A 25,558-nucleotide genomic window follows, 5' to 3' on the forward strand; every position below is an offset into this window, starting at 1 on the left:
TTGACTATTTCTAGATCTTTGCAGTAATCCACCAAAAAACAACTCCTACACAATGGGGGTTATTTACGAAAGGCAAATCCACTTTGCAAAGTGCAAAGTGCACTTGAAATTGCACTTGGAAGTGCAGTCGCTGTAGATCCCAGGGGGACATGCAAGGAAAATAAAAAACAGCATTTTAGCTTGCACATGATTGGATGATAAAATCAGCAGAGCTTCCCCTCATTTCAGATCTTGTAGTGCAAAGTGGATTTGCCTTTCGTAAATAACCCCCTGTGTCTCTGAGCAGGAAAAGAGACAGGTCAGTGCTGCTCTCCCTCCTTGTGCAGGGTGACTGGTCTTGTATCCACCCCTTCCTGTGGATTTCTACAGGCAGCCTGTAGTGCGAGGCCCTGCTGAGAACCATCCATAGCTCTTCTCTCTGCACAGGCTATGTATGGCACACTGCTGATATCACCACTACTATTACAAGGTAATATCTAAGTTTTGTAAAGGCACTTGGTGAACAAAAAGTGAGTTTATATCCATTAGGCTATTGAGGAATATATCTAAATGTGTTTTTGTTCCAAAAGTAAAGCTTTAATTAATTTTACAAAAAGTCAGAAATGAACGGGTTTCCTCTTATATATATGCCCAGAAGACTATTAGCACTGGCATCCTTCTTTAATGTTACAGTCATTCCAAAGGCTCATCACATTCATTCATCTTTAAAATTCTGGAATTAATTTGCCTTTTTTTTTCTTTTTTAGGAATTTCTTATCATACATAGACATGATCAACAGACTAAACCAAGGGACACACATTGGAAAAGTTTAATAAGTTGATAAATAACATTAGTGACTCTAGTGTGGCATAATATGGTTCTCTGGGCTAAACTGATTCTGTCAGTATTTCTTTTTTGTTTCTTACAGAGACATTTAAAACAGAAATTCACACATATCTCAACACATCCAATCACAGTGCAACAAAATATTCATATAAAAGTGTACAACCTCTTTGATTGTGGGGTCATGGGGCCGTTAAGCATAGCAGCTACAAAAAAAAAAATAAAATCTGCCCCCCCCCCCCATGAACAGATGTAGGTTGATTCTTGTCTGACATTAAGAACAAAACACACATGTGGAATTGATGCCTACTAGTAACACAACACTATTCATACAAGCAATGAGAAATGCCACTGACACCAGAATTACCAGATGTCTACTGTGCCCTATGCAGCTTTGTTCTATAAGCTCTCTGTTGTCTAAACCAGTACTGCCCATAGTATCCCAAGCCCCAGTACTACATCCAACTATAAGATGTTTTTTTATGATAGTTTGCAGTACTTAAAGCCAACCTGTTAGAAAAAAAAAACCCTCCCCCACCTTACACTAGGTACCCTCCATATCCTATAATTACCTTTACTGCTTCTCCCCCGCATCTTCAATCTTTGTTGTTGCGCTGTATAAATCCCAGTGCTTTTAGATATGGAGTGTGAGACAAGTCACTTGCCACCCACAGTGCAGCACTTGGTGCCTGAGTGGCCAATCGCCAACATAGGGCAGGGAGCCTGCGCATTTACTTTCAACACTAGGTATTGTTGACAACTGCTGGTGAATTTGCAGGGATGGTTAAGGGGGTGTGTATAGGTAAGTAAAGCAAAATCAGGGTGTCTGGAGGGTATGGAGCTTTATTTTCCCAACAGGCTTTGTTTAATTAAGAAAAAAACATAATACATGTAGATACGGAGGTTGATTTACTGATAGAGAAGGTTCACTTGACAATCATTAGCTATGTGTGCTGTGGAATTTAACAAAATGCACGCAATTGGAGGGCTAAATACAGATTCACTTTATTACTAAGCTAAGGAAAGATTCACTTGGCAAGTGAACATTCTGTTTTGTAAATCAACCCCTATGTACTGTGTAGACTTGCTTTTACTGCATGGTTGGTAAAATCCAGTCTCAGAGTTAATGGTAAAGCTGGTGGAATCAAAAAACTGTACGGATGTCTCTACAAACTGATAAATAATGTATAAAACAACAAAATAAATTAGAAACATATTCCAATGGCATACAGTATGTGTTAATAGATGGAGATTGATGCAGAGAGGAGTCCAGAAGCAGCCGTGGCTGCAGGTAACACTCTTTCCTATGGTGGTCTACTATCTCCCCATGGTTAGAATCCTATGGACAGTGCAGCTGAAGGGACCCAGCCTCATTACAGTTACTGCTTGAAATGAAAGTGCTAAAAAGGCAGGAAAACACAAGCAAGATGATTTGATCCTTAATTCTGCTCAGTCTCACGAAGTCTGCATCCTACAGCAGTGATAAGAGCTGCTCCTTTCCCGCTGCCATCTTCGGAGAGAAGGAAGGAGACGTTGCACTTGGGAGCGAGTTCTACCACTGTCTGATGCATGATTCTGGAGAAACTGTAAGAAGGAAATATATAGGTTAGAAATGGGAAAGTACAGGAAGCCTTAGCTATGGAAGTCCACAAAATTGTCCTGACAAGTATTTTTTTAATGTTCTCTTAAAGCGGATCCTCACTGCATCTGAGCACCAAAAACACTATTTACCGGTAATTCATTTTTAATATTCAAAGCAAATTCCCCCATCCATCCTCATCTCCATGCTTTATTTTGTTGAGAAATCCCTTTGAAAAAAACCCCCCTAGCATTTCTGGCTTTGGCCATCTTGAATAAGGGTAGATGATTCAGGTAGCATATACTTAATACTGAAATCCATCTGCCCTTAGTTCAAGCACGCATGCAGGAGAATATCCTTAGCTGAGAAAACCCCTCCTCCCCTTCTAAAGACTCCTGGGATGTACGATATCATTTACCTAGGCAAGAAACCAGGAAGTAACTGAAGAAATGTAAAAAAAAAGTTTAAAACAAGTAAATGATATACGCTAAAATGCTGGCAGCATGAGGATTAAAAATAATCAATGTTGTTTGGGAGAGTTGGGTTCCACTTTAACAAGAAAAAGACCAAGGGAAAAGATTTACACAAGTAACAACTTAAAGCTCAGGTACTGGGACTCTAGAGAAGATCACCGAACACTCATTCTTTGATAAAAATTTCAGAGAGTGAGATTCTAGTGTTTAAAGCCCAGCGTATTTGCAAATTATCCCTTGCCGTGGGGCTATGCCGGCTCATTTGGTCTTGGAGACAGAAGAACTTTAAACTAATCTGGTTCTCTACATCCCCATGCTTCGGCGGTGGACAATCCCTTGGCATCATCACATCCATCGCAGGGCTATGAACCCTGCATTGGCCTTGATGACATCAGGATATTAGACCACTGGAGTGTATGGTAGAAGTTACTGTGGGGATCGGTCTACCAGCACAGGGGATTGGGTAAATAAATCTACTTGTCAAGTCCCCTAGACCTAAACGAGCAATTCATTATTGGGTGCAACACTCCTCTGCAAGGGATCATTTTTACGTTTCCTGGAGTTGGGCTTTAGCTTGAACACTATTTCTATGACTGAAAAAACATAAGGTCATATTTAGACTGAGCTGATGCATTGCGGTGCAATACTGCAAGCATTTTAATATGCATTGCAGTAAGCCAGGCCATTTATTTTGAATGGACGGCCCAAGCACCACAACACATATTTTAACAGATATGCATTTTTTTTATTTTTTAACAAATCACACCACAGTGCAGAGATGGTTCATATCTCTGTGTTTTGGTGTGCTGTGTTGGTGCATTGGGTAAGCACAGACAGTCATGCATTAATGCAGTAAAGCATGCGTTTTACAATGCTTTACTGAATAAGGACTAGATCCATGTCACTATGCACCAATATTGTATCAATATTAGCGTATATACAAGTAAAATGTTTGAAATTATCAGCACTTACTGTGGATGAAGTTTATAGAGTGTTCCATCAACGCCAACCGTAACCTCCAGATGCTCCAGGCCTCTGTTTTCCCTTATCTTATCCACCACAGCTGCCATCCCAGCACCACATAGCTGTGCTGCCCTTCTTGATACCACACCACACACCTCTTTAACAATTATACTGTCATCACAGGTGCTGTTCAGACCCAGCTGCTGAAGGATACCTCGCACTTGCAGCAGGGCTAGTCTGTCACTAAAAGAAGGAAGACATATTAGGTCAGCATCCCTTAAATCGGATCTTTACTGCATCTGAGCACCACAAACCAAAAACAATATTCAATTCATTTTTAATATTCAAAGCAAAACGCCCTCATCCATCCAAGCTTTATTTTGTTGGGAAAACACCTCCCTAGCATTTCTGGCAGTGGCCATCTTGAGTAAGGGCAAATGATTTATATAGCATTCAGTTTCTGGAATCCATCTGCCCTTAATTTAAGCATGCAAGAGAGTGTGGTTAGCTGAGAAAACCCTCCTCCTCTCCTCCCCTCCTGAAGACTCCTGAGATGTATGACATAATTTGCCTAGGCAAGAAACCAGAAAATAACTGAAGACATGTAAAACAAGTACATGTGATATAAGGTGGAACCTTGGATTACGAGAATAATCCGTTCCAGGAGAATGCTTGTAATCCAAAGCACTCCAATATCAAAGCGAGTTCCCCCATAGAAATCAATGGAAACAAAGATAATTAGTTCCACATTGACTTCTATTGCATGCAACACTGCATGTGGCCGGGGGGGGGGGCACCGGAGAGCCACGAAAATACTCAGGGACAGCTCGGCTGAACTCGGAAAGGCTCGGAAGCACTCGGGAACGGAGTATTTCCGAGTATTTCTGAGTGATTCTTGGTATTTTCGAACGGCTCCGAACCGTTCCGAGTGTCACCAGCGTTCCTGCACTTCTGGCCAAATGCGGTACTGCACACCCCATTAGCTTGAGTTCTGCTTGTTTTGCAAAAAAAAACGCTCGTTATCCGTGTTACTCGTTAACCAAGGTTCCACTGTACTTTCCTATCTATTTAGTAATGCTAGAACCATGAGGATTAAAAATATTCAATGTTGATTGGGAGAGTGAAGTTCCACTTTTAAATAAATATATTTATAATCACAGAATAATGATGACCTGACTCAATCATACAATGAAATAAGAGATTCCAAACACACAAACATGCCAACTTGGGTCATGAACTGGCTAGGCAGATGTTCAACCTTGTATATAATTCCTCTAATAAGGGAACTAAGTTGATGTAATTAATATATATAGTCTCCTATATAGGTGGAATTTGTTGGAGAGCCACTATTGGGTTCTGATAACTGTATGTGGTTAGTACATGTAATGACAGTATTCAGTTTATTATTGTGTTATTTTTATTTCATATGGCTTTTTATATATTTTTCTATGTTTACATGTAGCTGTCCAGTGAAAGGGTTTGAAACACTATAAAACTGCCAGGAGTGCCTACAAATGTCAGTTTTAATACACATTTTAACTCTCTTAAGGCTGAATTCAAACCTTTTTGTTGCAACGCATGGAAAACACGCATTTTACAGCACATTACCCAGTGCATGGTACCACATAAACTTTAGGCATTACACTGCTTTATTCCTTTTGAATGGCTCCCTAATACACATATCCAATGCACAACAATAGATCTGCATGTTAGCGCACCACAACGCATGGGTGTGGATGAGCTATGTGTTGTGGTGTGCTAGAAAATATTAAGGTGCTGGTCTGTTAACAAGTCTTTTGTGGTCCATTGGGAGCGCAATGCGCAATCGAAAGTGACGTCACGGGCTGCCACCAATGTAAATATCTCCTAAGTGGTGCACGTTTAGGAGATAGTTATTGTACCTACAGGTAAAGCCTTATTATAGGCTTTCCTGTAGGTATAAAAGAACAAAGGGAGTTTACCCCCACTTTAATGTGGTCCGTTTTTAATAGGAAAGCAGAGGGACTGGCAGGAACACCAGGGACTGGCAGGAACACCAGCAATACAAAGAGAACAGGATACTTTCTCATACAAGTACATGGTACAGCAAGCACATATCAGGAATATGACATGTTGGGTTTATATATTCTTTAACCACTTAAGGACCAGGCCTATTTTTCAAACTTGTTGTTTACAAGTTAAAATCATTTCTTTTTGCTAGAAAATCACTTAGAACCCCCAAGCATTATATATATATTTTTTTCAGACACCCTAGAGCAGAGGTTGTCAACCCCTGGGGCCACGGCCGTAGCGCCTCTATTGCCGGGCCACGAGACTCTGTCAGCGGTACAGTGGCCCAAGCAGAGAGATGATATCAGGAAAACAAGCTCAGGGCTCCCACTGATTCTGCATTATGGGGAGTTGAACTATTTTATTATATATTCCAAAATAATAGAAATAACATGCTTCATAATACTAGTTGTGAAGTTTTCTAGTTGCAGGGAAACAAATCTCAGGGCTCCCACTGATTCTACGTTACAGTGAATTAATCTATATGTTAATTGTATTATATTGTAATAATAGAAATAATGCGCTTAAATCATCCTGATATTATGGTATCGGGATGATTGAACCGCTAACATAACGCATCCCGATTCCTCCTCCCCTACCGGGCCTTGGAAAAATATTCTTCCACAAAACCGGTCCCTGGTGCCAAAAAGGTTGGGGACCACTGCCCTAGAATAAAATGGCGGTCGTTGCAATAGTTTATGTCACACCGTATTTGTGCAGCGGTCTTACAAATGCAATTTTAAAAAAAATATATATACTTTTTTGAATTAAAAAATAAGACAACTGTAAAGTTAGCCCAATTGTTATATTTTGAAAGATAATGTTACACCGAGTTAATTGATACCCAACATGTCATGCTTTAAAATTGAGCCCGCTCGTGGAATGGCTACAAACTTTGAGACTTAAAAATCTCCACAGGCGACGTTTACAAATTTCTACAAGCTACCAGTTTTGAGTTACAGAGAAGGTCTTTTGCAACAATTATTTCTCTCGCTCTAACGATCGCGGCAATACCGCACGTGTGGTTCGAACACCGTTTACATATGCGGGCGTGACTTACGTATGCGTCCACTTCTGCGCGCAAGCACGGAGAGACGGGGCGCGTTTAAAAAATCTGTTTTCTATTTATTTAAAAAAAAAAAAGGCCTTTTAAGGCCACTGTGCTGAAGTGACGTTTGATGTTGCCTCTGTCATTCAACGGCATTGAGTCGAGTGGGGGGTCATCATTCCCTCACGTTCGTGCCCTTGCTTCAGTTAGACTGTGCCGTTACCGGCGGCTCCCAGCACCGGAGCCCGCGATACCCGGAAGTAACTCCAGAAGCGATGTCGCCAGCCAGAGCGGTGAACAAAGACCGCTGCGGAGCTTTGATCTAAGGTAAGTCATAGATAATGAGCTAGTATGTTATGCATACTAGCTCATTATGTCTTTGTCTTGCAGTTTTTTTTTTTTTTAGTTTATTTGTTTGGGTTTACAACCACTTTAAAGTGGTAGTAAAGTCATTCTGTTTATCTTTTGTCTATAATAAGGCTTACCTGTAGGTGCTGTAAATATTTCTTAAATGTGCACCGTTTAGGAGAGATTTACTTCTGTAAAACCCGGTGACGCCACCGGCGCATGCGCCCTGTAGAAACAGCGTGCCCGTGCTGCTCCTTCAGAGCTTGGTGCCGGGCCGGAGTCCGCGAACCCGGAAGGATGACTGGGTGAAGATGGAAGCCCTGTCTGCAGTGACAGCACACTGCTGGAGGGCTTCGTTTTAAGGTATTTCTTTCTGTGCTAGTATGCGGTGTCAGCCCTTACACATTGCCACCCACTCCTCCGCAGCCATGATGTTGTTTACCAAGCAGATCCAATCAACTCGCCCAGGAACATGAGCTGTTTTCCTGTGAATGGGGATCAAACGCCTAGCTGCATTCAAATGATGAGGTAAAATCGAATTACAGTAATGGCTGAGAGGAATTGATGGCACATGAGATAAAAACACTAAGGGAGAGTCATACATCTCAATATCTAGGATCACTTTGATCTGGGCCCTGATATCTTGCCAATACGGTTTAAACTTTGGGCATGCCCACCAAATATGTAGGTAAGTGCCTCACAGCCCACAACCTCTCCAGCAGGCATCAGAGTTTGCTGGAAAAATCCTAGCCAGGTTAGCAGGTACTCTATACCAACAGGTCAACAGCTTGAAACTATTTTCCTGCATCTTTGTATGTACAGAACTCGCATGGGTAAGGCGATACAGATGGTCCAGTTTAGCCTCCGTAAACTTATGCTGCAAAGACTCTCTCCCACTCCCATATACAGGCCAGCTTACCCCTAGACTCTACTGACTGCAGCATCTCATAAAGGACTGAGATAGAGTGGGGAATGGGGCCAGCCAACATACATAGTTTCTCAAACAGAGTCAAGGAGGATGGGTGTCTGATGGCCTGAGGCAAGCTGCGGACAAAATGGTGTAATTGTCTATAGTGCCAGTCATCCAGCGGGAAGTGGCCAAATTGCTCATGGAGCCAATCCAAGGAGACCAGACCCTGTTCCTGTATATAACTTCCACAGCGTATCTCTCCATCCCTTGCCCATGTATGAAAATAGGAGAGATGTTCCCCAGGAGTTAATCAGGGTAACTAGTTCCCTTGCTGCCATGCTGATCCTCAGCCATAGATAGCCAAGCAACTAACATTTTTAGTTAGCTCAGCAATCACAGCTTCTCTCAAAGGAGTTTTACTTAAACTCTCACCAACCACCACTAAAACATGTGAAAAATGCCTCTACATGAAACAAAGTTAATCCTAGAAAATGTGTAGAATAGTTTATCAATGTCAAAAAGGTTCAACAAAAATAATTAACAAAATAACAGATGATTTGAATATAATGTATGGTTATATTTGTTACTTACCTCTCAATCTGTGAAAGAAATTTGGTTTCAAAGATGCTCGTTGTTTTCAGTGCCTCCGAAACCTGACCTCTAAATAGGAATCCTCTTTTTGTAAAGTCCATTAAAATATTACGTACAATTTCACCTAAATACATTCCACTGATCATCTTCTCATACCTAAAATCATAACAATAGAAATAAATTATATTTAAATACTGTACATGACAGCTGTCTCGATGAATCGGTCCTTAGATGGCTCCAAAACATTGAATTGTTTATTGTGACTGAAAAGCTTTATTTGTTATTCTGCTTCCACATGTCCTAAATTAACAAATTTATTCAGTGACCACAGCTGATCACAGTTGAAAGTCAAATGGCTTTGTGTGCCATTGAGAAGGTGATTGGCTACATCAGATTGAGTTTACAGGTCGTTTTTAGGAGAGGGGTGATCCTTTTTCCAACTCAGTGACTGTTTTTGAAATTTTTTCTGACATGTACCAGGAACGCTCACAAAATTGCACACATTTCAACCTGCAGTCAAAAAACGCTGCTGTTTAGCAGACACGCAGGGGTGCCTTTAATTCTTAATGGACCCCAAGCATCGGCAAACAATGAGCATTTTAGGTGTGCAAAACCACATATGCAGCAGAACCAAGCGGATTCTTTGCGGCCGTGTTTATAAGGGTTCATGCACACTGGTCATAAAAAAAAAACAGTTCTTTTTGGCAAAGAAAAACACTCATATAGATTGTTTTTGTACAGGCATTTAGGAACATTTAGATTTTTTCTGCCTCTAAACACTGAGCTTAAAATTTGCCTCTAAATGTCCTAATATGCATGGACACACAAGATAACATTGAGCTGCTTCTACGGGCAGCACACAAAACTCCTGTAGAAGCAATGTTTTTCTAAGCCCAGTGTTCATGGACCCTGAAAAAGGGTTGGGGACTTAATTCCCCAACTTTCTCACAGGTATACAACCCATTCAAATGAGTAGACTGCTGTGCCTGAGCAAATGCACACGCAAAACCCGCACAAGTGTGAACCTACTCTTATAGTCTAAATTATTTAATGGTGCAGTTATTACATGTAAGGCACCTTTAGTCTGTCCTTCTAATAACTGTATGACACACCTTTGTTTTCCTGAGTTTAGTGAAAGTTCATCAACAGCTTTGTCATATTTTGTTCTAATGTCATCCAGACACCCATTATCACCGAAAGCTCCCCATTCCATATTGACACACATTCTGCCTTCATCTCCATCCACCATTTCTACGTTTTTCGTCTCCTCCATGTAGCATGCATTGCTGCCAGTACCTGGAATGTATGAAGACATGCACATTATATATAAAGATACATGAAGGTGATTTATAGTATACAGCTATCAATAATTGTCTTGTAATCAAAAGCATATGTCAAAGAACGCCTCATATGGTCAGAGGGCACATTTTCTTTAAAGCTGAACTCCGGGAAAAGTAAAAGTCCTCCTTTGCAGTGGGGCTGTGCCTGCTCTTTATGTGTAGGGGCCTGGGTGCTACAAATTAAGCATACGTTTATTATGAAAGTGTTACTCCAGTCAAAACTTTTTGCAAGCTTAAAATAGCATGAAGAAGAGTTAGAAGCTCTGCCAGCTTTTTTTTTTGCTATGCTACCAATAGGTAAATTCACTCTAAATAAAATCACATATATAGAGTAAGTGAAAATGTCCAAATTGGACCCAAAGTGTCAATATTTTTGGTGGCAACCATTATTTTCCAGCACTGCCTTAACCCTCTTGGGCATGGAGTTCACTAGAGCTTCGCAGGTTGCCACTGGATGCCCCTTCCACTCCTCCATGATGACATCACGGAGCTAGTGGATGTTAGAGACCTTGCGCTCCTCCACCTTCCGTTTGAGGATGCCCCACAGATGCTCAATTGGGTTTAGATCTGGAGACATGCTTGGCCAGTCCATCACCTTTACCCTCAGCTACTTTAGCAAGGCAGTGGTCGTCTTGGAGGTGTGTTTGGGGTCGTTATGTTGGAATACTGCCCTGCGGCCCAGTCTCCGAAGGGATGGGATCATGCTCTGCTTCAGTTTGTCAAGAGTACATGTTGACATTCATGGTTCCCTCAATGAACTGTAGCTCCCCAGTGCCGGCAGAACTCATGCAGCCCCAGACCATGACACTCCCACCACCATGCTTGACTGTAGGCAAGACACACTTGTCTTTGTACTCCTCACCTGGTTGCCGCCACACACACTTGACATCATCTAAACCAAATAAGTTTATCTTGGTCTCATCAGACCACAGGACATGGTTCAGGTAATCCATGTCCTTAGTCTGCTAGTCTTCAAACTGTTTGCGGGCTTTCTTATGCATCATCTTTAGAAGAGGCTTCCTTCTGGGAAAACAGCCATGCAGACCAATTTGATGCAGTGTATGTTCTGACCACTGACAGGCTGACCCCCCACCCCTTCAACCTCTGCAGCAATGCTGGCAGCACTCATACGTCTATTTCCCAAAGACAATATCTGGATATGACGCAGAGTATGTGCACTCAACTTCTTTGGTCCACCATGGCTAGGCCTTTTCTGAGTGCAACCTGTACTGTTAAACTGCTGTATGATCTTGGCCACTGTGCTGCAGCTCAGTTTCAGGGTCTTGGCAATCTTCTTATAGCCTAGGCCATCTTTATGTAGAGCAACAATTATTTTTTTCAGATCCTCAGAGAGATCTTTGCCATGAGGTGCCATGTTGAATTTCCAGTGACCAGTATGAGAGAGTGAGAGTGACAACACCATATTTAACACACCTGCTCCCCATTCACACCTGAGACCTTGTAACACTAACAAGTCACATAACACCGGGGAGAGAAAATGGCTAATTGGGTCCAATTTGAACATTTTCACTTAGGGGTGTACTCACTTTTGTTGCCAGCGGTTTAGACATTAATGGCTGTGTGTTGAATTATTTTGAGGGGACAGCAAATATACACTGTTATACAAGCTGTACACTCACTACCTTACATTGTAGCAAAGTGCCATTTCTTCAGTAGTGTCACATGAAAAAAAAAAGATATAATAAAATATTTACAAAAATGTGAGGGGTGTACTCACTTTTGTGTGTGTGTGTATATGTATGTATATGTATATGTGTATATATATATATATATATATATATATATATATATATATATATACATACACACATATACACATACACTGTGGCCACCAGCCAGCACACATTGGTGGTACAGTTCTGATGAAGAATGTGTATTTTGTTTTTTCTTGAAAGGAAGTAAAGGTAAATCAGACAGCAGTGAAAACACGTCAGATATTTTACCTTTTCTATACTTATATCCAAAACCAAAAATTTGAGGGGGGTTGGAGTTACACTTTAAACGATAACTGATTTCCAATTATGATTACTAAAAACGATAGCAAAGATGAGAGTCATTTAATGCATTATAGAATTTGAGAAAATGAAGGATGAATGGGATTATAAATGGTGCTAAAACCCTCCCACAGAAAGTCATATTAATAAAAACAAAAGTTTTATTACAATTCATTGTTAAAAGATTTCTGGGGAAATAATATTTTCTTTCGGAAAAGTGTCTTAACTCTCAACAACACCCTTTTTAACCCCTGAGGAGGCTACAACTGTGAAACGCGTTAGATTATTACTGTGACTATTTGAAGGGGGAGGATGACACGTCAGGCTGGCTGAGCTCGTTTTATTTCATCTTGCATGTATTTTTGGGGATTATTTCCCCAAAAATCTTTTAAATTCTATACATATAGGAATGAGGTGCTGATATGTTCAGTTGGACCTAATACTTTACTATTTTATGCGTTATAAAATACATACGTTTATTTTTTTGCGAACTTACCCACAATAAGACCGATTTCACAATTAGGGTCTTCATAAGCACAAGTCATCATTGTTCCAACTGTATCATTTACTATGGCAACTACATCCAGGTCAAATTCCTTAAAGGGAGGAGTACAGTTCAATTAATCATTTTTTAATGAAGCCAACATGCATCTGCAGTTTACACTGTACATTGAAACTGACAGCTTTAGAGTTGATTGCTGTACAATGCCCATGTGACCTGTTTATATAGAGCAGAGCCGGCACCACTGGAAATTCAGTCTTCAATTTTATTGTTATCATATGACCATGATAAAAAGAACACGCAGCAATTGCCTCTGAAGTTCACTGCTTCTCCTTACTCAACAGCCCAGTATGTACAGGTATATACACTGCTGGGTTTTTTAAAGAACTAAACTGCTACCCACCACCAGGGTAGCAGTGTCATTGTGCAAGTATGGATAGCTTGTCATCACACTGATGCATGCTGATCCAAGTAATGCTGTGTTGGCAGTATTAACCCAATATTGTCCAGGTGATATACTGGTATGATATTCAGTGTTTCCATTTGGTCAGGCTGGTGCTATGATCTGGAATAGAATTCTAAGGGGTTTGAGATGCCTTTCCTTTGTTTATTGCCTCCACTGTAAAAAAAGAACACTGAAATCTTGCTATCTGGTGGGGTGGTCAACCATTGATCTTGATCAAAACTGACTGCCTTCCCACAAAGTGTGGCATGTTCCCAAAATTCAGTATCTCAGTATATATTGCATTATATATATTTACAGTACTTACGTATACTGTATATATATTGCATTATATATATTTACAGTACTTCAGTATACCGTATATTGCATTATATATATTTATTATATACCATGTTTATAAGGACTGACAACAATAGGAAATAAAGCTTAGTTGGCAACTGAACCATAGTTATAACTGCTGACAAGCCTTTTTCAGGAACTCAGATGTGGGTATAAGCATACACACACATACTGTACATCTCATAGATGCTTAAAAGTAGTATGATTTGAAACTCTTAACTTCGGACAAAACTTTTTTGTTTTTAGTAGAGTCAGAACTGTCAGGTTTTTTATTGCAGTCTGCAATAAAGGGTGAACAGGTTTCATCAGATTACGAAGACACAAAAAACAACAACAAACAGATGTTATAACCCTTTCACACTCTACTAAATAACTGTGCTTTTTTTTAGCTGTTCCTGTCCCCATCTGGGTGATATCTCATCACTCCCTGCTCTGGTGATACCTTGTCACCTAGACAGGAAGTGAGCGTAAATCTCCCCTATGGAAACACAGAGAGCAAAAACAAAAAAAAACAAACAAATGTTCTAACCCTTATCTACTGTGTTTTAAAATAAAAAAATATTTGGGCTATACAAAAGGTCTCCGGACGGGACTTTTCCCCTTCTCTACGGGTCTGCCTGCTGGGTTTGGTTGAGAAGTTGGCACCTATGGTGGCAGAACGGACATTGCTGGGACTTCTTCTATCCTACACCAAGAAGATAATAACTCTTGCATGGAAAAAGCCCACTCCTCCAATGGTCTCAGCCTCGATGAAGCTGATCAACTCTGCCTTACCCTTCTATAAGTACACATACTATAACAGAGAGTGTCCAAAGAAACTTAAAGTCTGGGATAAATGGCTTAATGATGACTCTATGGCACAAATGTTGGATGTTTCTCATTAAGGGATAATTTTTCATGCCTGTGAGGTCTAGTGGGGAGGTGGACAAGGCCGTGCCGGCCTACTGGAGATGTTTTTTGCGTTTGTTCTACAATTTAGTACGAGGGTGAGCCACCCACACACACATACACTTGAGTTGTAATGTTTTACTGTATTTTCGTTGTTGGCAGCCATGAGGCGGTGCCAGCATTCTACCAAGGTTTGACCCCTGCGTGGGTTATTTTTGTTTCTCAAAAAGACAAAAAAAAAAGATTTGGGCTGGAGTTGGGCTTTACAATTAGTGCAATACCTTGCCTCATTCTATACATAACTTGCTACATCGTCTAAATAAAAATACTCAAGAAGTCACATAATTCTGCTACTTCACATTAATAATTGTTAGTAAATTGCTCATCATTAAGTGCATTCATGCTGTAATTACAGTAAAGTGCACAGAGCACTGCGAAGAATCAGGCTGTTATTACTTGTGCTCTGGCTGTATTGATGTGACATAGATGAGATATAGTCCCACATACCTCTCTCCTCTTGATCCCTTCTCTTAGTAAGCCCACCACATCTTCGCCCTCACAGTCAGTTGCCTTGAAGCCTTTGGTCCAGGTTAGCAGGATACCCTGTGGAGTTATGAATCAGATGCCAAGACATTAATAAATTCAGGTTAAGGGCAGATGGAGCGTATTTTATAAAAAAAAAAGATATAAGGAGAGGTGTCAAACGGAACAGTCAGTTAGTTTATTGCCACTGAAAATTAGCAATTTGTCGTTCGCTCTGAAAATATGAAAACTGCACATTTTCTCCAATCATTTAAATTATTGAAAGGTAAAGCCCTGCAATCCTAGCAGCACAAGACAATATTCCTCTTTAAATGGTGTTGGTGAACATAGATATAAAGGCATAATTGTAAGCAAACTTTACGTAAGTGTAACCAAGCTACACAGCTGAAATATGTCTAATGTAGCAGAAAAAAAATGTAGGCTCCATTTACACTAGTGCGATTTGTCATGCGACATCAAAATTGCATGAAAAGTCACACCCATTCTTTTCAATGGCAACCGTTCAAATTGGTGCGACTTAAAGTTGGAAATCGTGCGACTCTGGAGACGCACTAATGTGAATGGAACCTTAATTCTGTCATTTTTTTTTAGTCCAGACCTCCCTAATAGGCACCATAAACAAGACTTGACCATTTGCTTTTTACTGAAGACAAATGAATACACCTTGCTCAAGGCTGTGGTTGGATAGTGATGAAGAAGCAGCTCAATGACAGGGTCATCTATTTGCTCTCTCCTCCAATCAATCAGCTCTATTTGTTAGATTCACAATATCTTGCAATGCAGCAAACCCTGACTGGCTAATAGTGCGGACCCTCTCTTTTCCAGCTTGAACACTTATGTGCAGCAAAAGATTACAGACTAGTGCAATTGTAAACTGATTTAGAGCTTTTAATGACTATATAATCAGACAAAATGGAGGGCTTTATTGCCTGTCTGTGCTTCACATATATGCATTATGTGTTACCACAATGCATGTAACGCACCATGCATGGGTTAGTGCAGGAGTGCTCAACCTTTTGAAGAGCGAGAGCCATTTAAGTGATTTGATAACCAGTCGCAAGCCACAATGAAATAAAATGGTCCTGAATTTCACATTTTTTATTTTGAATAGCATAATGAGCATTTTCCTCCTGCAGCCACTAAATGCCAGCAGGAGGAAGAGGAGGAGAAACCAGCTTTCAGCGGTTGCAAGAGGAAAATGGAGAGGATCGGTTCCTGTATATGCCACCCCCGCCGCCCCTCTTGTCCAAGTGTAAAACAGAATGTGACAGGGAGGCCGCACGGGCTGCTTGGAGAATGGGGCAATGTCACCATTGCGACCCCTGATGTACACCAGTGGTTGGGGTGTGTGGAAAAAAAACCCAAACCGCAAATGTAAACAAGCCCTTACTGTCCTGAGCCCCCTATAAAGCTGCTTTCACACTGATGCTCTTTCCTGTGGGTTGGCTGAGCTTTGTTATAGACTTCTATTATATCTTGCGGGAGTGGTGCACTTTCTGAAAGTGAATCAAACTCGCAGAATATAATAGAAGTCTATGGCTCAGTGCAGCTAGCCCGCAAAAAACCTGCAGGTGCACTGCACTGCACCCGTGGATCAGTGTAATAGCAGCCTGATCGTTGTTAACCCTTTTAATAGGTGCTAATATACCCTTTGCAAAAGCATACTGTATGTGTTGTTTAATACACTGACCTTCTTTTCCTCTTCCTGCTTCTGGTGGCATCACTCTCCAGGCTGCTAGAAAGGATTAGAGGCTGAGTGCACTTTGTAACACTCTGCCTGGGACAGCAGCTGACGCTACAGAGGAAGCCTCGGCTTATGCAGCGCCTGCTCCTTCTGTGGCCACCTGCTTCCTCTGCTGCTGGCGCAGGTTTGATGCACTCTGATGCTGTGGGATGGCAGGTCGGCAACCCCAGATCGTGATCAATGGGTTGCCGACCACGGGCATGTGCTTTCCTGTAAGTGCCACATCAGAGGGCTCCGAGGGCCACAGGTTGAGCACCCCTGCATTAGTGCCTTACAGTACCATTCATTGTCAAGGGAACGCACAAGTGTAGCAGCACACCACAACACTTGGTAATGCGCTACCATGTGTTGTGGTTCACTGCTAAAAATGTTGCATGTCCATTTTGACAACACATTTAAATTAGAGGCCGACTTATTGTAGTGGATGTTAACACATGTCATTACATACATTAAAGCAATGCACTAGAACAGAAAGGTGCAAATGAATCTGCACAACAAAGAAAGCAAACCTTCCACTTCCATTGCAGGTTTTGCGTAGCTTCATTAGCGCCAACTCTCCATCATATGTATAAAATGTTGCCTATCTGGTCTCACTTTTCCAGAGTAACATTTCTGTGCAGTTGCTACATCATGAAATATCATGCAACTCCCTACCTCCATTTCTAAACATGAAGATATTATGTTAATTTAACATTGTCATACTTCTTTTGGTTTCCTTAGCCTAATGAGTCAATGAGTGGTAAAGGAAGAGTACATATAACAGCCCTGGAGCTTTTATCTTGAAAACTAAGTAAGCAATAGCAGTTCCACTATTTGTATGGTGTATTTTAATTCATAATAGTACAGTGAAATAGTAAAAGCATAACACATAATTTCAGAGGTAGATACTTCCACATCATCCTATTGGACTTACAGCATCTAAGCTGGTCTGCTTGCAGGGGAAGGAGAAGGTGAATCCCAAGGGAAGCCGGGCTCCTTTAATCCCCATGTAGTCAAGGAAATCTGAGATGCAGTGAACAATGTGATCGAAGAGCTGGAAAACAAAGGTAACATTATTTAAGATTTATAAGCTTACTGAAACAGTTTCAATTACATATTTTTCCATACCGAGACACTGCCAAAACAGCAGGCTGTGCAGGTTTGTATGAGTGGAAATAATATAACATATGTTTTTAAAACCAGAGAACTGCCAGCTCCAAGATGGCTGCCTCTGGTAAACTGCTTTCTCTCTTCCCATGCTTATCATTTATTCCCCATATGTAAAAATAAATCATAATCCAACCCAGCCAATTTATAAAGTATTAAAAAAGTAAGTTGTAGGGCGGGATGCCAAGTAACTTAACAAGTATAAGCTTAAACCAGAAAGAAAAAGAATTAATAAATAATATATGTGTCCTACCTCCTCTCCAGTGCCTTGCATGACATCTACAGGAATGGCATAAATTTTATTATGCATTTCCACAGTTCTTCTTTTACCACTTCTTATCTTTACAAGTAATACTCTAAAGTTTGTTCCTCCAAGGTCCAGGGCCAGAAAATCACCATTTTCTAAAACAAAAAATAAACAAAATGATGACATTTATGATTAGCAACTCCTTAAATAGCACATATACTTACTTATAGAAAGTAGTTAAGAGTTCCTATCTTTTGCTAAATGAAGCGTCCCATTGAAGTTCAACTAAAATGTAATATTACAATTATAAATGTGTTGTTTCTGTATGCTGAACTATAGACCGGTAATAGCTCAGACACTCTACAAATGCTTATGGAATGACACCACAAGAGGGCACCAGAGAAAGCAATGGATAACTGTAATGTACTGCACTGGAATCATCTGCCTGTGTTAAACATCAGAACTGCGCACACAGCTACCTGTTTATGAAAAAACTTCCATTAGTGGTGGATGTTGCTCTTCAGGTTTGATAGAGCTTTGAGAGCTTTCTCTGCATTTCCCTTGCTTTATGTTTCCTATGCATTTAAATATTAACAAGTACCTGTGCCATCTGGTGTGCTGCGAACAAATGTTGGCAGCATTTTCACTTTAGCAGTTTCGTGAGTTTTTTTCTTCAATCCACATTCCATCTCGATTCGCATCCTCTTCTTCACCTCCTGCAATTGCTCTTTAGTAAGGCTGAATTCCTCAAGCGTCTCGTCAATCTGTCGCCTCTGCTCTGCCAGCCGATAAGCCACTGCCGTCACCATAGCAGCACCCTTACCACTGCCACTTTCTGACAGCAAAAACCGCACGTCACAGTCAGGGACCAAACGTCTCACTGTTTTATGCAGACGTCGGGAATACCTAAAGAGAACATATGAAACATTAAAGAATATAAAAAAAATAAATAAAGGGGATGAATCCAGTTGGCTGCTATGGGTAATGCAGTTATCCTTTTAGGCATGCTTGGTACCAAAAAGCATATGGGTCCAAGAGAAATTGGGCTAATTTATATAGAAACTGAAAAAAAAGTGAAAACTATCAAATTCTTACCATACTTTTTCATCTCTGTTGGCTATCAATGGCAGCTCTGTTTGTAACCCCTTCCTCAGGACCAGTGAATACGTATGCCATTCTGCTGTAAAGATTCAGACTGAGGCCGGTTACATATGTTGCCAAGGATAGGCACCAGGAAAAGAAAAGTACGTTTTATATAATTTTCCTTTTTCCTGGTGCCTACATGGCAGCATACTAGTAATAAATAACTAATTGACAGTGTGGGATAAATGCAAAATGCTAGATATTAATTGCCTTTCTTCTAAACTCCACTGCGGTCAATGCGCCAGGATCAGTTCTATAATGTTTTAGGAAAGAGTGATTCAATGAGCAACTTGTCACTCTACATATCTTATCCATGGAAACTCAAGATGCCGCAATAGCCCTCATAGAACATGCCCTCGCCACAAAAGGGGAATCCTGACTGACTGCCCTGTATACCCTATAGATCAGTTTTACTATCCAAGATGCCAAGGTTCTTTAAACGGCCTCCTTTTCCCTATATTTTCCTGCCAGCAAAACAAAAGGTCTGTTTGAAAGTCTGAAATGGGCAACAGCAGAGTTCCTGCAACATTGAGCTCATGCAGGGCCTTGGCCTGTGAGTCCTAGAATGTAGGCAGAGGCCAACTGTATGCAACTAAATTCCAGGGGCTCTTAGGCTGGCCATACACAATTCCTTTTTTTTCGTTCAACCAGTGGGTTGAATGAAAAAAACGGAGGTGATTCCCCCATTGACACATTTGAGGTGGATGACAGCGAGGAACCATCCCCAGCCATCAGAATACAATGATCAGTGTTGCCGGCTATAGCCAGCACTAATCATTTGTGAAAAACTCTACAGCAGGGATATACAATTAGCGGACCTCCAGCTGTTGCAGAACTACAAGTCCCATGAGGCATAGCAAGACTCTGACAGCCACAAGCATGACACCCAGAGGCAGAGGCATGATGGGACTTGTAGTTTTGCAACAGCTGGAGGTCCGCTAATTGCATATCCCTGCCCAAATGGCTGGTTGTACACAAGTGGATTGATAGATTGACTTGTGTACAACCAGCTAGCCTATACATGGATCAAAATAAGTCCCTGCTGAGCCGGACAGATTTTGATCCATGTATGGCCAGGTTTAATTTTTCACTTTTATATATTTGCTTGTCTTGAGGAAGGGGTTAGAGGCAGAGCTCTATAACTAGTATGTTGCCATGTAGAAACCGGGAAAGTATCTTTATTGTTAGTAAAAAAAAAAAAAAAAAAGATGTCTGTTTTAGTGCCATTTATAAATACAATAGATTAATCTGATGTGTGGTTTCTATAGGAAATACAATGTAATACAGCATTTAAATTCAATACTGAAGAACTCAGATACTGTAATACGCCTCTCGTCTCTGCATATCTCCTCCATAGCAGAGAAGGCATGCAAAGAGAAAATATAATAGTGCATTAACATTTTATTACATACACAGAGAGCTAACAACATCCACAAGATCTGCTCACTAGGGCTGCAACGAACGATTATCTTCATAATCGATTTGTTGGCCGAATATTTTTTTGCTTAATCGGATAATAACCTTAAAAAAAGTGCAGTGTATAATTTAGTTAATATGTAAAGTTAAAAAAAAAAAAAAAAACGGCAATTTACTCTTTAAAATCTCTATGCAATGGTAAATATAAATAACCAACTATATGGTTAGGGAGCACAATCTCTAATCCACTCTGAGAATAACAGACAGAAGTATATAACTATATACTATTAGAGGTTAAATCTGGTAAATATCATCAGACTCAGACTGTGAAACAGTGAAATTAATAATATATATTACTTATATCATATATATAAATAATAATAAATACACCCAGAAATAGGATATATGGGCATTTTTAACTAGGAGTAAAACATGAAGCTATATGAAGGGTGGAAGATAGAAGATAAAAGATAGAAATCTTTTATATTAAAGTAGTACTAAAAGCTCAGACTTTGTTCATGGATATGATAATTTTAAATATAATGCACAATACTGGTAAAAGTTTACTTTAAATGTAATTGTAATGCCATTATCAGCCTCCACCATCTCTGGGTTCAGATGCTGATCTTCCCTGCACACAGTTTTAAAGTGATTTTTTTTAAAAACAACAAATATGTTATACTTACCTGCTCAGTGTAATGGTTTTGCACAGAGCAGCCCTGATTCTCCTCTTCTGGGGTTCCCCATCAACGCTTCTGACTCCTCCTGCCTTCAGAGTGCCCCAATAGCAAGCTGCAAATTATAGTATAGAGTGCCCCCTATAGCAAGGGAAAAAAGACTTCTGCCTTTAGAACCACTCACTTCCTGCCCAGGACTACATGTCCCATGAGGCATTGCTCCTCACACATTCACAAGTTCTCAGGCACTTACTGACAAATATGGACAGTGTACTGAGTTGTATGTGTGCTGCACTATATTTCCTGATATGTAAACAAATAATGCATTCTGTATGCAGGCCAAGTAATCGGCTGGCCGATTAATCGATTATGAAAATAGTTGACAACTAATTTTATAATCGATTAGTTGTCAATTAATCGATTAGTTATTTCGGCCCTACTGCTCACATATAAAAAGTGCCCCAATGGCACGTTTGCTCACATGTTTTGGTCTTTCTCCAAGGTTTTGTAATTTCTGGGCAGTATTGGATACTATTAACACAGTTGACAACCTGTCTGTCCCTATGGACCCCTTGGTGGTGCTGCTAGGACTCACTGATTTTGTGGAGGCCACTAAGCATGTCAAACTTTTCTTTTGGCCTATTATGCTAGAAGGGAAATCCTGCTGAAATGGAAGCTGCCCAGTCTGTCCATGATGTCTGGCTTAAAGACGGCGGTCAACGGGGCTTTCCCCCTATATAAGCTTACGTACATCAGCCGAAACTGTCCTGCTCAATTTGACAAAATTTGGGCTGGCTGGATAGAGGCGCAGGGCACTACTGTTTAGGTGATGATTTCTCACGGTATATAACTGAGGGTTATCTATTGCAATGTCTCTGAACTCCAGTCCTCAAGTACCCCCAACAGGTCATGTTTTCAGGATTTCCCTCAGATGAAACGGCTGTGGTAATTACTAAGGCAGTGAAACTGATCAAATCACCTGTGCAAAATAATGGTAAGCCTGAAAACATGACCTGTTGGGGGTACTTGAAGACTGGAGTTGAGAAACATTGATCTATTGTACCTTATGTATGGTGGAAGGAGAAATGAGAAATGTTTTTTTTTTTTTTAAATTGTTTATTTATTCCAGGAAACAGATCCACAAGGACCACAATTACACATTACAGATATAACATGTCAGCATTACATACATTGGGGATCTATGATGACATCGTGCAATATTTAACAAACTGTTGGATCCATAATGACAAACTACCATATAGTAAATCTTTAGAGTGTATCTTAAAATGTAAACCTATGCTCAGTATCCATATACTGCTTCTTTCCCTGGTCCTATGAGAGTGTTTGTAAAGTCACGGGAATAATTCTCGTGTCTGACATTGTTAGCATATCATTTTGCTGCCCCGCGGACACGTCTCCTGTTCTTTTTCTATATAACCTAAAACAAACCTATAAAACTTGGTAAATAAAATTAAGAGAAAAAAAAAAAAAGGGGGGGGGGGGAGAGTAAATAGAGGGGAGGAAAAGAGAGGGGGGAAGAAGAAGAGAAAGGGGGGGGGGGTTCACGGACATGCACAGCTTAGTTTGTGTATTATTGCTACTGTCGATAGCACCCTATTTCCTTGCCATCAGGAAGTATTTTATAAACTCGTGTTGTGAGGGGTGATCCCTAAGGTTTGTCCTTCTTCTGAGTATTTGAATATATTCCACAGTTGCCATGTCTTGGAATATCTTTCCTGTCTATTCTGGTGTGTTAAGATAAGGTCCTCCATTTTGTTTATCTCCTCTATTTTCCTAAACCATAAGTCTATAGACGGCGGGTGTGTTGATTTCCAATTGAACGGAATACACGCTTTGGCTGCGTCAAGTAAATGGCGTATCACCGATTTTTTATACAATCTCGCCGGAGTATCAGTTACATGTAGGAGGAAGTATGCTGGGTTATCTGGGACTATGCGGTCAGTGAATTTTTGTATTATTCGACGTACTTCTCCCCAGAAAACTTGGATTAGTGGGCAGGACCAGAAGATGTGCAGTAAGGTTCCTTTATCTTGTTTACAGCGCCAGCATAAATCGGATGCTGCTGGGAAAAATTTTTTGAGTACAGATGGGGTTCTGTACCAACGTGTGAGGATTTTATAGTTGGTCTCCTGAATTTTGGCGCATATAGATGACTTGTGTGTGAATGTCAATATATGTTGTTTCTGCGTATCTGTAAAGTGACAATTTAAGTCCCCCTCCCATTTGTCAATGTATGGGATTCGGCAGTCCTCTGTTGGCGTTATTAGTAGTTTGTACATGAGGGACAGTGTATGTAGGATCGTTCCCGTCTCTGTACATATCTCTTCCAAAGTCGTGAAAGGCCTGTCGGTAATGTTAGGTGGGGTCATTGTGTGAAGAAAATGATGTAGCTGTAAAGCTCTTAAGAAGTCTAGTTTGTATTGACCTGTCAAGTCCGTAAGCTCTGTTAGTGTTCTCCAACGACCCGTAGTGCTAAAAAGAGATGCTTGATGAAGGCCTAATAACTTTAGAGCATGGAATTTCGAGTCGCTCATGCCCAGCGTAAATCGTGGGTTGCCTAGAATTGGGCGGAGAGGTGAATTGTTATGGGACAAGGTGGTTTGGGAGAATAAGCGGGCACACAGGCTGATAGTACAGCCAATCATTGGTTGTCATCTAGTGTCAGATGGCAAGTCCGTGTGACACCAGGGTGCTCTATTTAAGGGAAATTCACTTTGTGCCTGCTCTATCTGCGTCCAGAGTTTGGACTCTCTATGTCTACACCAGTCAACAAGTCTGCTCAAGTGTGCCGCGTGATAGTAGGTTTTGATATCTGGCATCGCTATGCCTCCTTGCTGTTTTTGAACTGATGGTATTTTCTTGCTTATTCTGGGTTTTTTCCCTGCCCAAAGGAACTTTATAAATGCCGAATTCACTTGTTTAAAGAAGGATGCGGGAATGTAGATTGGGACTGCTTGTAGTAGATAGAGGAACTTTGGCAGAATTGTCATTTTGAGTATGTTACAGCGGCCGAACCATGAGTGGAGGCCGCTATCCCAGTTGCTAAGTAACCTTTGGACTTCTTTCAAAAGAGGTGGGAAATTTAATTTGAACGTTTGGGCAATTTTTGGTGGGACGAATGTTCCTAAGTATTTCAATGCTGTGTTCGTCCATTTCAGGTTAAAATTAGCTTTGAGGTTATCCAGTTGTGAAGGTGGGACACCCACTCCCATTGCTTCTGATTTGGTGAAATTTATTTTTAGGTTGGAAAGTTTTCCATATATCGCGAATTCGTTCATTAAATTGGGGAGTGAGATGTTTGGGTTTGTGATGGAGAATAACATGTCATCTGCATACGCAGATACTTTATACTGTGTATTGTTAATTTCTATTCCCGTGATGTCTAGGTTTGATCGGATATGGCAAAGGAATGGCTCTAAAGATAATGCAAACAATAATGGAGAGAGTGGGCATCCTTGTCTAGTCCCGTTAGTAATCGAAAATGGTTCTGAAACTACACCGTTTGCTCTAACCCTCGCCGTCGGGCTTGAGTATGCTGCCCTAATCCAATTAAGCATTTTGTTGCCCACACCTATATGTTGTAGAGTAGCAAACATGAATTGCCAGTTCACTCGGTCGAACGCCTTTTCGGCGTCCGTTCCTAAAAATATGCTCGGTGTTTTGTTTTTATTGGCTAGATGGAGCAGGTTGAGGACCTTGATGGTGTTGTCCCTGGCTTCTCTGGTCGGAACAAATCCAACTTGGTCTAAATGGATTAGGTTTGGAAGATGGTGCTGAAGTCTGGAGGCAATGATTTTAGTGAAAAGTTTTAAATCTGTATTTAGTAGAGAGATGGGGCGGTAACTCCCGCAGTGTGAAGGGTCCTTTCCATCTTTCAGTATTACAGATATCTGTGCTTGTAATGTAGAGTTATGTAGGTTCGTTCCTGTACTAAGGTTATTGAATAAGTCGACCATATAGTTACCTAAGGAGGGGAGTAGGGTTTTGTAATACATGATGGTAAGCCCATCCGGCCCTGGCGCTTTCCCTGCCTTCATTTTCCCTATGGCCAGTTGAAGTTCTGATAGTGTGATCGGCTCTTCTAGAATGGTTTGATCTTCGGTCGACAAAGTTGGCAAATGGGCTGCAGTTAGATAGTCTAATGTTTCATCTAATTGTGAGGACGGGCTGTCCAAGTTATATAGGGAGTCATAAAATAGTCTAAACTCCTTTGATATTTCGTAAGGCATTGATAATTTCTGACCTCCGGAGGAGCTAAGATGTGGTATATACGATGACCGTTTCTGTGTT

At 40.7% G+C, this 25,558-nt stretch overlaps 1 protein-coding gene across 1 annotated transcript in view; it reads right to left on the reverse strand.

The window, feature by feature from the left end:
- Positions 1-795: 795 nt before the first annotated feature.
- The window catches only part of HK1 (hexokinase 1), a 100,679-nt gene continuing 75,916 nt past the window's right edge, over positions 796-25,558 (reverse strand). The window contains exons 10-18 of the mRNA XM_073596463.1: positions 18,613-18,917; positions 18,018-18,166; positions 17,532-17,651; positions 14,839-14,934; positions 12,636-12,735; positions 9,897-10,080; positions 8,785-8,940; positions 3,848-4,081; positions 796-2,407 (exon numbers count right to left, since the gene is read on the reverse strand). Of these exons, the coding sequence (XP_073452564.1) occupies positions 2,263-2,407; positions 3,848-4,081; positions 8,785-8,940; positions 9,897-10,080; positions 12,636-12,735; positions 14,839-14,934; positions 17,532-17,651; positions 18,018-18,166; positions 18,613-18,917 (1,489 nt within the window). The 3' untranslated portion in view covers positions 796-2,262. The remainder of the gene's footprint in view (positions 2,408-3,847; positions 4,082-8,784; positions 8,941-9,896; positions 10,081-12,635; positions 12,736-14,838; positions 14,935-17,531; positions 17,652-18,017; positions 18,167-18,612; positions 18,918-25,558) is intronic.

This window comes from Aquarana catesbeiana, linkage group LG08 (assembly GCF_042186555.1).
Source record: "Aquarana catesbeiana isolate 2022-GZ linkage group LG08, ASM4218655v1, whole genome shotgun sequence".
Lineage (NCBI taxonomy): Eukaryota > Metazoa > Chordata > Amphibia > Anura > Ranidae > Aquarana > Aquarana catesbeiana.